Genomic DNA, 15,082 nt, shown 5'->3' on the forward strand with positions numbered 1-15,082 from the left:
CTTGTCTTCTAGCATTGAAGAATAGTTACATTTTATACTGGTCCTTGCGAACAAAAGTTATATTATAGAGTGGTCTTCATAATATCAAACAGTAGAGATTTAGTACGTGGATAACCGTAAAACCTATAAGAAAACTTCGTTCCATTACTATTATACATTTTTAAGAATAAATAAATACATCTGTGGTTTCTTGACCACCATAGTTACAGTATTACTTAGATATGCACGTTTAACTACAGATTGTGGCACCGTTAGGACTCACCATAGACTCGAATGAACATTGAATCAATCTATCTGTGAACGTGCTTTAAATTTCTCGTAACGCAAACAGTTGATGTTCCTGAATTACAGAGGTTTTCTAGTGCTTAACTGAAGTTATATATATATATATATGGAATTTTGTACTTGTGACTTTTAACACAGTCAACACAAGCGGACAGTCACACTGACAGGTGAATGATTGGATACACTGATAGACAGATAAGTAGAAAGATTGTTTGTTTCTAATTAAGCACAAAACTACACAATGGGTTATCTGTGCTCTGACCACCACGGGTATCGAAACTTGGTTTCTAGCGTACCGTTGTGCTACTGGGAGACAATTAGAAAGAATGACGAACAGTCAGACAAAGAGAAAGATAAGAATTAATATAGATAGATGGACAGATATTGAAATTAAGATTCGATATGGCTTAGCGCGAACTGTAAGTTTCGTGAGATTAAGATTCGTGGCCTATTGCCGCAAAAACGCGATCAGTACATCATAGAAATGAAAATTAAATCTCAGTCTTCAATCACAAATCGATCACAAGAGTTGGCGATGGGTGCTGTTTTCACTAACTGTCTTCCCTCGAATTGATCATTTTAAATTAGGGACGGTTATGCGCAGAAAGTCCTTTGCGTGGATTTGCGCGAATATTTTGAAACAAACAAACATAGATATATTTTCATTATGTAATTATTCGATACTATTAAAATGGCTCATTTATTAAACAACATTTTACTCCTTCCGACAGTAAGGTAGTTTTCCTTACAACAGTCATTTTACAAAACGTGAACCTGAAGAAATCATACAACAGTAAACCTAACTTGTAAATATTATTCGAACTAATGAAAAATAATGATTCAGAAACTTTCCGGGAGATTACAAAATAATGGAGTGGCAACATGAAATAAAGTGACTCACAGCGCCTTCTGGTAGCAAGTGAATGAATTTAAAACTAACCATATCTAGTTCTTTTTTTTTAGGAAATGAAACGAATAACCGTTTGATTGTTTACATGATAATTAATAAACCTTACTAAAATTGAATATTTTTTGCCATTGTGAAACTATTTACAGAATATTAGCGTGGGTTTATCTGCCCAATTCGCCAGAGCTGTTTTTTTTTTAAAGGATGCTGGAACCAGTGGGGCATTTGCCCCATAAATAATTTGGTACATTAATGTTCTTTCTAATGCTTCTTTTAAATATCTGTGTTACTGAACGATGTTATGCCTCATCAATATTACATGTCGGTCCTGTATTGCCACTTTTAGATTAGTTTTGAGCCAAACGATGGCGCTGCAGCTGATCTTTGATAATTTGCAAATTGTGTGCGCTAATTGTAGATCAAATATAAGATTCATTACTATGAACTTAATATACCTACGAACTGTATAAACTTAAACACACGTATAATACTTATATAGAAATACATAACAAAAATCACTTTCTTATCTGTATGTATTTTCATGGACGATAAAATGCTGCTAGACACATGTAATTTTGGATCATGCCGTAGTTTACTTTTTGGGATGTTATTGCCACAAGCATACGCAGTGAAACATTGGAATAGTGCTGCCTAATTTTATGCTGTGGTTGAAATTGTCTGAACTCTAAAACTGGCAAAAAGTTTGAAATTTAATTTCTGACCTGTCTTCAATGTCAAACCCGTAATAAGACATAGACTTCACTATCCCACCAATGTAAATGTGCTTCTGGCGTCTCTCACTGTAAGATGTTTTTAGAATATCTAAAAGGATTTCTGAATCTCTGCAAAGCTTAGGCCTAATCTTATCGTGTGAAATGTTAAATGCTATTATCATGCTGTATAAAAAATATAGCAATGTTGTTCATTCAGAAAAATAAGTGACACATCATTTAACATGTTAGCGTGATCAACATATTCTTATTCCAGTGGCACATTAGTATGTCTGCGGATTTACAACGCTAGACACCGGGTTTCGATGTCCGTTGTGAGCAGAGCACAGATAAACCATTGTGTAGCTTTGTGCTTAAACTACAAACAAACAAACAAACAAACTTCTTCCTAAGGAACAAGTATAACATGATTTTGTGAAGCTGCACTGGGAAATTTGTACGTTAGAAATAAGTTATATAGACAAGCCTTGATTGATACGTATAGGGAAGGAGCAAAGTGATACTTACGCGCAATCACGTGCACAAACAAAACACCTATAACAATGGCCAATGCCAGTCGTGAAGTCAAGTGTGAGCAATCTGTCAGTTTCTTAGATTCACAGCAAAAGCTTCCACAGTAGACAGTATTCTCTCCCTGTTGCTCTACATTATGTTATTACTGATTTGTGTAGTCGAGTACTCGGAGCGTTGAGGTGTCTTGAGCACATACTGCATATAAAGATTAGCCGCTTTCACAGTGGAGACGACAAGAATACATATTTCAAGGTTTCACTGATGTAACACCCCCCTCTTCATGTGTTATTTACTCTTGACAAGTCATTAATTTTCTGTATTAAATAGCAAGACTGGTTGAATATTTGTCATTTCTAGCCTCTTCTGTCCGCCTCTCTTTTTCTTCCAATTCTATTTCCGGTTGGAAACCAAGACGAGGGAGGTTGAGCAGAGCGAGGAAAGTTGTTTTGGTGGGGAACAGGCTAGATTTCTCTTTCCACCGCCTCTTCACAATACATACACTTCTTAGCATAACATATCATTTTCTTCAAATATCATTCTCACTACGCTCAGCCGATGTAAGCAACTTTCCACCTATGCCAACAACACGCAGAAGTTTGGAGCTTTACAGCTGCAAATTCTGTAAACGTCATCATAGGGGATCAGCTTTTAGTAGTAGTTCTAATATATTGTTTACACCAGTTGAACAATTAAAACCTGACGTCAAAATATCCAAGATGTTATAATACTTTGATCTGTTAAAATGGGATCAAGTTATTTTAAAACACCAACAATTAAAACTTAATGTGCATTTTACAAAACAGAAAGAGAAGGAAATATGAAAATTTTTTACTACCATTGTTAACTGAGAACTCTAGTTTTGAGCTATAGTAGCCAGTGATAATTATTTTTATATTGGATTAATCTAGCTACAAAGTTAGATATCATCTTCTTTGTTATGAAAGAACACGAACGTACGTGTCTGTGAACGAACCAACACCAACATTTGTTAAATAAAGATACACACAAATGTTACGAGTTCTATCTGCGGATTTCTTTTCGGTAAATCCATCAAATCCAGTTATCTTTTCATCGAGCTTTCTATTTGAGCACATTAGCAACACAGTCTGATTTAGTAAAACTTATGCAACTGTTTTTCTTTGTCTCTCTTATCACCCAAACTATGGGGAGATGACCTCCGTCCGGCCGCTAAGTGCTTTGACCACTGCCACTTACTCACGAGACTTAAAGTAAACCACCTCGTTGAGTTTCACTTTCATTTCCGCTGCACTCCTTTAATGCCTTAACATTATTCATCCGCATTGGAAACGAGACAACTGATGTCCATTAAAAAGTAGACCCAGGGACTGTCTAAAACCATGACAAAGCTGTATGATACCTCGTAAGGTTTGAGTAATTGCTAACATAGACCACCAGAACAGCCTCAACCCTTTACCCATTACTCTTGATGTAGTTCTATTGAGTTTCTCCTCTAGAGTTAAGGACGAATGGGATTTACTTTGGATAAAAATTATTTTCTTTGCAAACGACTTCCTCTTCTGGTCTTTAGCTTGTACATTACCCACTTGAAGAGATAATATACTTTCCGTCGAAAGGGAGAAAATGAATTTCCGACGGGATCTAGTAGAGTCGGAATGTGTAGTTTAGTAGTGAACACGGAAGGTACCTGTAATGGTTTGTTAACCATCAAGAACGATTATAGCATTAGAAAACAAATGTGAAACGCAAACACACGCACATTAAGAAGTTCTAGACAGATAGATAGTTATATAACCGGACGGACAGACAGATAGATAAAACAATAGATGGGTGGACATACAGACAGGCTATAGAGATGGAATGGGGAACGGAATGGACTGGCAGAGAGGCAGATAGATAGATAAAAGGATAGATACAGAAAGACAGACAGGCTGCTAAATAGACAGAAGAATGGTCGGACAGATAGGCATATAGGTAGCTAAGTCACTCCTATGTGATATCAAAATGTTTTAAAACCAGAGCTTGTGGTCAAACTATATTTCGTGATGAAAAGTTGTTTTATATTTCATACTTACTCTATTGAACTCTCACTAGTACAATATTTATTTTCCAATCACAAGAGTTTCTAGAGTTTAAATATTTTCACTGTTTTGGGCAGTGTTGTAAAATTTGAGCTCACATTTTCACAGGTTCAACAACAACAAAAAAAAAAACATCTTTATTGGAACGGGTCAATAGCGGTTATTGTAATCACTAGGGTAGTTCTTCTATGGATATCCAAGCGTTTTAGTAAACTTATATCCAACACGAACAAAACTATTTCAATCGATAACCATCTTTAAGAGTAGGCTATAGAGGAAGACGTACGATACTGATCAACGTTATTGTTAAAGAAAACCGCTATCATAGCTGCATTTTTTATTCCTTACTTTTTAAAACGGTTTTCAGCCTTTAAACTCATCTAAGGAACAAGCACTGCCTAAAGATTTTCCTGAAATAAACTTGCAGAAAGCTATAGACTGTAAGCTGTTTAAAGTTATGTGTTGAAACTAAATACCAAAAACCACAAGTTCTAACGCTATGCTCAAATTGGTAGACAGTTATAGTTTGCAAGCTGTTTAAAATGATTTGTAAAAACAATGCCGAATTAAAACAAGGGCTGATGGGCCAATAGCCTAGGGGTTCCGAAGACTTTAGGAACCCCATCAGCTTTGACTATATTTGAAAAACATGCACAGATCCATTTATGAGACCCTAAAGATATATTAGTCCCTTGGTCCCTAGTAGGCTCAATCTGGCCTTGTGTAGAAACTAATAGTAAAACCAGAATTTTGTTGCAAAGCTGCATTTGGTATTTATTATATTGTAAACTGAATCAAATAATTTGTATAAATTAATATGAAAATCAGCACCAAAAGAGACATTTTGTGTCCAAGCAGGAGTTAGTGATAAACTTACAAACAAAAACCCATGTTTAAAGATGACGAGTCTTTTAATTTTCTTCTGTCGTAACTACAGCTTAGAATGGTAAACAATTTACACATTACGCAACATTTGAAACGCAGCCTCAACTTACATCTGATGTTAGAAACATACAAGTGATATCGTTGTAACGCCTGTGTTGGCTTACTGTGAAGATATCGAATGAAGGTCAAAACAGCTATCAACTTTAAACCATGGCAATGAATGTTGAACGGAAAAATTGTACGATAGAGGTCGGTTCTTAACTAAATTCATAAAAGCGCTTTGAACGTTTCGATAGGGTTTTGTAACGTTTGCATACAGTGAGAGCACGTGCTTTGGATGGAGCACGTGCGACACGCTGCTTGTCGCGTGTTAGTATTGCGTCCAGAACGACACTCATTGAACGGTATTGCTGGGAGAAGTGGGAGACGGGATAGAACGGAGGATCTTCGGGATGATGCTGTGATGAATTCGATCCGGTACTGTCCCGTACAAACAAATTAAAAGACGGCTATGGCCTTTCTTTACTTTATATGTATACGTTGATGAATAGTTATCTAATGCTGAGCTCACCATGGGGCCTGTCACGTGGATTTGGAAGCCAGCACGTGTTCTAGTCGGTCTTAGTTAATGCCAAGCTGTTGATAGAATTATTATATAGAACATTTTCTCACATTGTTGCTGTAATAAAAAATATTCTTATATAATGGACGACTTGGTAAAAAAAATATATGCAGCGAACTAACTGTTTGCAGCGCGTAGTGTAAAAAGTAAAAAAAACAGACGTGATATTTCCGCTAGCTTGCAGAGGTTTACTGTAAGTCAGCGCTTCCCAAAGTGTGAACCCCCCCCCCCCCCCCGAGGTGCAAATTATTTCTTGAGGGACGCGAGGGATTAGGGTAAAGCCAAATAGTATAATAATTCTTCTATTAATTAAACTAGACGTATTTACTACAACACACATAACTATTTAGTGAGTATTAGTGTATTACATCTCGTCACTTAACTCACTCTTTCACTCATTTAAAAAAGAAGGGGGTGCGCAAGAAACCATATTTATTAAAGGGGCGTAGATGCTGCAAGGCAATGGTTGCATTCAAGCGTTTTTCACGAAACTCACGTCTTTATTATTCATTTATGTACTTTTATTTGTTGTGGCTTCCGAATGACTTTTATTTATAGCACAAAAAAGAGCTTAAACTAACACTGCACTTCGAGAATTTTCCATCAAAATGAAGAGCTAGCTGAGACTTATTTTTAAATGGCATGACTTGAATCAACCCATATGGATTCTTTATTGCTGATGTTTTCATTTTTGCTCACCAGGACTAGCACTTGGCCACATTTAAACTATTGGCAAGTCCCCTGGTGGGACAGCGGTAAGTCTTCGGATTTACAGAGCTAAAATCATGGGTTCGATTTCCCTTGGTGGGGATAACCTAATGTGGCTTTGCTATATGAAAACAAACAACTGGCAACGTCGTGAATTTTTTACATTAACTCCCACGTTGTTATTTCCAACCCTGTCTTCTCTTTAGGCTATTTTAAAGGCTCAACGAGGGCAATTGCAGCGATACCTGTCAGGGATAATATAAGTTGGTATTTTAGCATATCTAACCAGTGTTAACAAAATATCAAACTGCATACGTTAAAGAAAATTTCTTTCCATTATCTCTCACATTCAGTAACTCATTAAATGTTTCAACATTTAATTCTTGCTTCGCGCGCCCAATTAGTACTTGCTAAATGCAGAGTATAACGTTATAAAGAGTAGAAATATGATATCGGAACATGTCACAAAGTAGTGTTTTATTATTCTCGGTTCAGCGGCAAGATTACGAATTTACAATACTAACATCTGGCGTTCGATTCCCCGCGATGGACAAAGAGCAGATAGCTAATTGTGTACCTAAAACAACAACAATAATATGTGAAACAGGCCTGCATTAGAACACGCTATGTACAACTAATGGAACATAGTTTGCATGGGGCATATTTGGATTACATAGTACAAATTCTCTATTGACATGTGGCGTTCCCAGTTTGAATGGAACATAGATTACATGGTACAAATTCTCTATTGACATGCGGCGTTCCCAGTTTGAATGGAACATAGATTACATGGTACAAATTCCTTACTGAGACGCGGTGTTCCCAGTTTGAATGGAACATAGATTACATGGTACAAATTCCTTACTGAGACGCGGTGTTCCCAGTTTGAATGGAACATAGATTACATGGTACAAATTCTCTACTGACACGCGGTGTTTCCCGTTTGAATAGAACATAGTTGGATTACATTGTACAAATTGTCTATTGACACGCAGTATTCCCAGTATGAATGGAACATAGTTGGATTACATTTTACAAATTGTCTATTGACACACAGTATTCCCAGTATGAATGGAACATAGTTGGATTCTATGGTACAAATTGTCTATTGACACACAGTATTCCCAGTTTGAATGGAACATAGTTGGATTCCATGGTACAAATTCCCTACTGAGACGCGGCATTCCCAGTATGAATGGAACATAGTTGGATTCCATGGTACAAATTGTCTATTGACACGCAGTGTTCCTAGTTTGAATGGAACATAGTTGGATTACATGGTACAAATTGTCTATTGACACACGGTATTCCCAGTTTGAATGGAACATAGTTGGATTACATGTTACAAATTCCCTACTGAGACGCGGCATTCCCAGTATGAATGGAACATAGTTGGATTCCATGGTACAAATTGTCTATTGACACGCGGTATTCCCAGTTTGAATGGAACATAGTTGGATTCCATGGTACAAATTGTCTATTGACACACGGTATTCCCAGTTTGAATGGAACATAGTTGGATTACATGTTACAAATTCTCTATTGACACACAGTGATCCCAGTTTGAATGGAACATAGCTGGATTCCATGGTACAAATTCCCTACTGAGACGCGGCATTCCCAGTATGAATGGAACATAGTTGAATTCCATGGTACAAATTGTCTATTGACACGCAGTGTTCCCAGTTTGAATGGAACATAGTTGGATTACATGGTACAAATTGTCTATTGACACACGGTATTCCCAGTTTGAATGGAACATAGTTGAATTACATGGTACAAATTGTCTATTGACACGTGGTGTTCCCCGTTTGAATAAGGAGTAGTTTGATTACTTTTAGTTTTTGCCTATCAAGTGAACTTTCTTAAGCTCATTAGAAAATTAATTTACGTCATTAGCTACTCATTGTTCTTAGTTAGGCTAGTATAAAACAAAAACTCTTTGGTAATTCATTGACATATACATTATGGTTGTGGAAAGCAGACGCCACAGATTTCTCCTGCATATATAACAAATATTTCATATTTATAAACTTTTTAATTTTGTTCTAAAGTTCTATTTCGTAACATCTTCAATGCAGTTGAGGTCATGTGCTAATTTAACTCTAAATGTTACTTTCTCTAGTAGGATTTGATAAAGGAGGCTATAGACTGTTTTATGGGATAGTCGTATTGTATCCTACATCGCTTTGTATATGTGGGATCGGCTATGTCATAACGGTGACATGGAGCAGAGATATCTTCAAGTAAATGTTAATTAATTTTGTGATTTTTGAGCTGCAGTGAGAATGTGGATCGTGAAAACACAGTTTGAAATTTTCACTCAGATCCGTTTCTGCCTTGGAAAAATCAGGAATTTTTGTTGCGGAAGTTTCGTCTCATATATTTTTTATCACTCTAGTTTCTATTCATGTCTATTTTTTCTCTTACTTAATAGTCAATTTGTTTTCAATTTACTTTCGATAACATCTATTTTGTTTCTGTTATTGAATTTCGTTTTTTTTGTTTGTTTTATTATTTGATTTATAAATGTATTCTATTCAATTTTTAACAACTGCAAGTCTCTCCACTATAAATAAACCACTGTTCCATCTTCTTTTCTGTTTCTGGTATTTGAAAACTATGTTTTTGTTCTATTTTCACACAGAGATTTTTCGTCTTTTATTCCATCCGGCTATAACGAATCACCACACCTATCCTTCTACTATTAGAACGAAGAGCCTCTCGCTATTGCGATGATTGGCTAATTATGTGTTTGATCCATCATACATCTTAGTATGTCACGTGATATTAAGAGAAAGTTGCGATTGGTCGACAGTATTTGTGACCATCAAATATGAGGAATGTTCCTGAACTTGACAAAACGACATATTCCAAGCAGTAGAAAAAAAAGGCCTGTATCGATATAAGCATTTATTCATCTTCTTTTCAGATCAGAGGTGACTTTACTGTTAGTGCAAAAGTGCTCGTTCAAAGAAAGCTTAATCGAGTGAGAAAAAATAAATTCTATTATGTCGTAATGTATTATAATTACACGGAAATTAAGTAGCGTTTAGTCTCTGTGCATAACTACGAAAAATACTTGCGAAGAGAGATAGAATTTAATGATACCGTATTTTTATTTCTAAGCCTTTTGTTGTAAGTTAATCGTTAATCCAGGTGTCGCTCTTTCAGCAAAAAATAAAAAATAAATGGTGATATATAATTATTTGTCAAATGACATCCATGTCGTTTAATGTTTTTGCTACAAACATTAGAGTTTCCGTCACTCTTGACCTTAGTTTCCATTTTCCTTCCGCTATAAAAGATTTTATTTCTTCCAACACCGGAACGAAGGAAATAGAAAATCCCGCGTTCCGGTAGCTTTCTTTTCCGCTAGTCTTCTGACTCACGACCGCTACTCTCTGGGCCACAAGAGAAGCATCGTTCCATAGGGTGACAAAATAAGCATAATTCATTAACATGTGGCGGGAAAGGGCGCTCTATCTTACTCTGATTGGCGGCTATCATAGTACGGAAACACATGAGCCACTTGGCACGCACTCCGGACGTCATAACTCGTTGAGGACGCTGATTGGCTGGGTCCGCTTGGAGACGTGTCGGCAGCTATGCGGTTGAACACCACTATTAAGAGGCCGTTTATAAAGCCTGTTGGAGTTAATCGATCAACCCATGGCGAATGTGTACGTGGACACGGTAGCACAGATTTTATTAACCAGTGCTGCCGCAAGTCGCAGTGGGACAAAGTTTCTCCACAACCTTTGCTCGTGCAGACTCGTCGCCAACGCTTTGTCGAAGCATCGTTGATAACTCCTCATACAGCAGGTTAAATCTAATCCTTACAATCATTTCTCGAAGTGCCCGTGCAGCGGAGCAGGCCGAAAGCACGTGGACCTGTGGGGGCCGGTGTTTATGCTGTTCCGCGCCCGTTGAAGGGCTGGCACTGACCACCGTGGCGCGAGACGGCGAGTGTCCACATCAACTCCCGTGTCGCTACGGGACCGCGGAGGTGTGTCGGCTGTGGATGCAGACTGGGAAACCGTCAGATTTTTTCCCTTGTAATAACGGCTCACCCATTGCAAACCTTCCCATGCTTTTCACTGGTAATACTTTTTTTAATAATGCTATCTTTTCATTTTTGGAAGAAAAAACTAATATTTGTAAGAACAAAAAATCTCAAATTAACCAATCCTTTAGAGAAGTTAGTTAACACTACGCTCACAATAGTAGGCAAGTAATTAAACGTGAATTTTTAAACAAGACTTGTAATGAAATACTGTTTTTTTCTTACTTTCTTTATATATTTTTCTTCTTCATAGTGTTGGTAAAACTTTTCAAGGATTCATATTTTGTTCATAGAGAACAAAGAGTGTAATGAAATTGATATGAAACAAACTGTTTTCTGTTTATTGTAAAATACTTTTTTCAAGACTCAGATATTGTTCTTAGAGAAAAAGGGATCTTATGAAACAAACTGTTTTCTGTTGATTGTAAGACACTTATTCGAGATTCATATTTTGTTCATAAAGAACAAAGATGTAATGAAATTGATATGAAACAAACTGTTTTCTGTTTATTGTAAAATACTTTCTTCAAGACTCAAATATTGTTCTTAGAGAAAAAGGGATCTTATGAAACAAACTGTTTTCTGTTGATTGTAAGATACTTAAATCCATGTACATATGTTATGCTAAAGATCTATTTTTTAATCAAAAGGTGTGTGTGTGTGTGTGTACTACAACTAAAGTTGGTTATGATGTGAACTGTCTCATCTTTGAAATATTCTGATTGTCCTTCCGATCACTCTTTCATTGGAGACGTTAATAAAACAATTTAAATGCTGAATAAGTGAGGCGTGTCCGTACGTTGGACACTATTTAACACATTTATTGTTCTTCTTTGTGCAAAGAGGTTTTTCTCTTTCCTCCTGAGAGAAAAACAAAGTTGCAGGTGCGGGTGTTACTAAAAACAGATTATTGAATTCCAGATGTAGTGAAAAACCCATAAATGTGGGTTTAAGTAAAAATATTCGATACACTTGGTAACAGGTTAGAAAAAAGTGCATGTAGGTGTTGCTTAAAACTCTGATCCAAGTGTTACTAAAACTCTGATCTAAGTGTTACTAAAACTCTGATCCAAGTGTTACTAAAACTCTGATCCAAGTGTTACTAAAATCTCTGACCCGAGTATTGCTAAAACTCTGATCCAAGTGTTGCTAAAACCCTGACCAAAGTGTTGCTGAATCTCTGATCCGAGTGTTACTAAAACTCTGATCCAAGTGTTACTAAAATCTCTGACCCGAGTATTACTAAAACTCTGATCCAAGTGTTGCTAAAACCCTGACCCAAGTGTTGCTGAATCTCTGATAGGAGTATTACTAAAAACTCTATTCTGAATGTCACTAAAAACTTTGACCTGAGTTCTGCTAAAACTCTGACCTAAGTGATGATTAAAACTCCGACCCGAGTGATGATTAAAAACTCTGACCCAAGTATTGATAAAGTTCTGGTTAATTTAATCACTGGTTTCTCAAAACTCCATATAAGGTTTTCGCTAAAGAAGGGATAAGTTAAATCACATTTGTAAGAAAACAAAGACACTGTCATTTTGGTCAGTTATTTATTACAATATTTTCAGAGTTCAAAAGAAAACCGGGCCTGCGTGTTGTTGCTCGTGTGTATCAATATTTACAAGACAAAACTTAGTGTTGACAACTGACAGAACTTTAAACTTGCTAGAATGAGAAGTAATAAAGATATGAAAGTCTTTGGACCTAGTGGAAGAAGATTTTAGTTTATATAATGTAACATTTCCTGTAACGCTTGTTGTTGTTGTTGTTGTGTCCACTTGGTTGTAAGCTCACTAATCATAGTGGATTATGATTTACAGGACCGTGGGAGGTAGAACAACACAGTTAGGGTGGCAAAATCTCGACATACCACACTGAATATGTGTTTGATACATTATGTGTTTCTTATCCCAGTTTTTTTGTTTTGCAAACTTCGTCTCTGTTCACTGTAGTGAGCATCAAATATCAAGTACGATATTTGACAGTATAGCTTCAGTTTGAGTGAATTACAAACATAAACAAATAAGCACGGATAATTGAAGTAAAAACATGTAACGGAAATATTTTGTGACTTCACCACAGCTTATAACGTCTTATTTTGATTTTCAGAACCTTCGTACAAAGGAGCTTGGCCTTCGCCTACTCCAACTCAACCACAAGGTGAGTATATAGATGTTAAAAACACATTCCCTGTAAAACGGGCTTCTTCCGATGAACGCAAAGTCGCGAAGTTAAGTCTGCCTGTACACTTTGGCACTCGATCTACATGTTTACTCACAAGATCCACACTAATAACAGTTATGTAAGTTTTTTTTTACACAAACTACAACTATAACTTTCCTTGCCGTAGTTAAGAATATATGGGATATAGATGTTTATATAGTACCTTCTTACTGTACAATGAAATTAGAATTACGAGCTTGTTTGCACAGGATGTCCGAAAAGTCTGAAACCATAGGCACTTCAACGAATATTACAGAATGTGTTCAAGACGCTGTCCTTTTAATTCGAAACAAGTTTGGATTCACCTGACCTTCTCGTGCTTTGACAGCGCCACAATCAGTCACGTGTGTAAAATTAAGATATGAATCATCTATGGTTCCAGCCTTTCCGGACACGCTGAAAAAATAAATAATACATCTTTTTCTAGCATATGTTAAAACATTGCTAGCCTTATTGTTTGACGTTTCTGTCAGAGAGAGTTGATTTAAAATAATTTTGCTTTGTCTATTTTAACAACAAAGTAGATAGACAGACAGAAAGATAGACGGATGGATATATAACTTTGAGTGTTTGCTTTTCATTCTATAGCATTCTCTATATAGTTTACCTTCTATTTATAACCATATATAGTCTTACTAATAATAATAACTTAACACCACAGCTCTTATGTCTACTAATTACAGTTTTATTAGGCTGTTGTTACTTTTATGTCTAATATCATTATATAGTCTTACTAATGATAATAACTTAACACCACAGCTCTTATGTCTACCAATTACAGTTTTATTAGGCTGTTGTTACTTTTATGTCTAATATCATTATATAGTCTTACTAATGATAATAACTTAACACCACAGCTCTTATGTCTACCAATTACAGTTTTATTAGGCTGTTGTTACTTTTATGCCCAATTTCATTTTTTTAGAATAATAAATATCTCTATTTCGAGTGTTAAAATTTCTGAGTTGCGTTGTTTAGTGCTAAAATTTTTTGAGTTGCGTTGTTTAGTATTAAAACTTCTGAGTTACGTTGTTTAATTTCTAGAAAACAATGAACTGCTGATGGGTGTCTTTAGTTTCAGAGCTACATCAGTCAAATATCAATCCATAGTGCAACCGAGACAGTCTTAAAATTAATTTCGTCTTTAAATATAAGAAATATTCCAAATAAGTTCCAGACCACAGATTCGGCAAAAATTAAGCACCGCCAAGATTTCTGTAAAATAGTTATATTATAAACTATGTTTACAAGCTCGGAATATGCACTCATATGTATTTTTAATAGTTATCCTTTACAGTATAAATTATCCCAAATCGCGTGTATTTCTCTGTGTATTTTAAGATAGCATTAATTGGTAAAACATATTAGTAAGGAAGATACCAAAACTCTCACGTATTTTTGTTGTATTTATTGACTATATTTCTTTCTTTTTTTGGCGTTTTTTAGCTATTGTTAAAAACTATTGAGTTAATAAACTCATTGTGTGTATGTAATGAGCTCTCAGAAGATACAAGAAAGTGCTAAACTTCTTAAAACAACTTTGTACCACATCATTGTCAGTTTTCTCTTTTTTAGTAGTTTAAACTATTTCATAATTAACTTACGCAAAAAAAGTTTTTAATGTTAAAAGTATGTAATGAACAAGTGCTTATCTATGAAATCTCATCTGATCATACCAATGGACAAGCATGCTTGTTAGGAGTTAACTTAATTTTTGAGAACTTCGGAGACTCATCTGATCGTATTGATGAGATATATAAACGTTAGGAGTTAGTTTAAATTTTGTGAACTTTGATAACCCTCTGATTATATTGATGGGTTATGTATCTGCTAGATATTAATGGGTTAGATTCCTGTTAGGAGTTCGTTCATTTGTAGATATTAATGGGTTAGATTCCTGTTAGGAGTTCGTTCATTTGGTCATACTAGAACACTTTTAACGATTCATCATCACAATGTTAATAACAGTTTCATTATTCAATGACGAGGAACCCACTTTGAGACTAATAATACTTGGAGACGGCTTGAATGGGCGATGAAGAAAAACTTGAATATAAGTTTAACATAACAGCAAATGTA

At 35.7% G+C, this 15,082-nt stretch overlaps 1 protein-coding gene across 1 annotated transcript in view; it reads left to right on the forward strand.

Annotated features, from left to right (window-relative positions):
* Window positions 1-15,082, forward strand: part of LOC106463142 (retroviral integration site protein Fli-1 homolog) — a 139,400-nt gene that overhangs the window by 63,833 nt on the left and 60,485 nt on the right. Inside the window, exon 5 of the mRNA XM_013923130.2 lies at window positions 12,890-12,940. Within this exon, the coding sequence (XP_013778584.1) occupies window positions 12,890-12,940 (51 nt within the window). The remainder of the gene's footprint in view (window positions 1-12,889; window positions 12,941-15,082) is intronic.

This window comes from Limulus polyphemus, unplaced genomic scaffold (assembly GCF_000517525.1).
Source record: "Limulus polyphemus unplaced genomic scaffold, Limulus_polyphemus-2.1.2 Scaffold1333, whole genome shotgun sequence".
Lineage (NCBI taxonomy): Eukaryota > Metazoa > Arthropoda > Merostomata > Xiphosura > Limulidae > Limulus > Limulus polyphemus.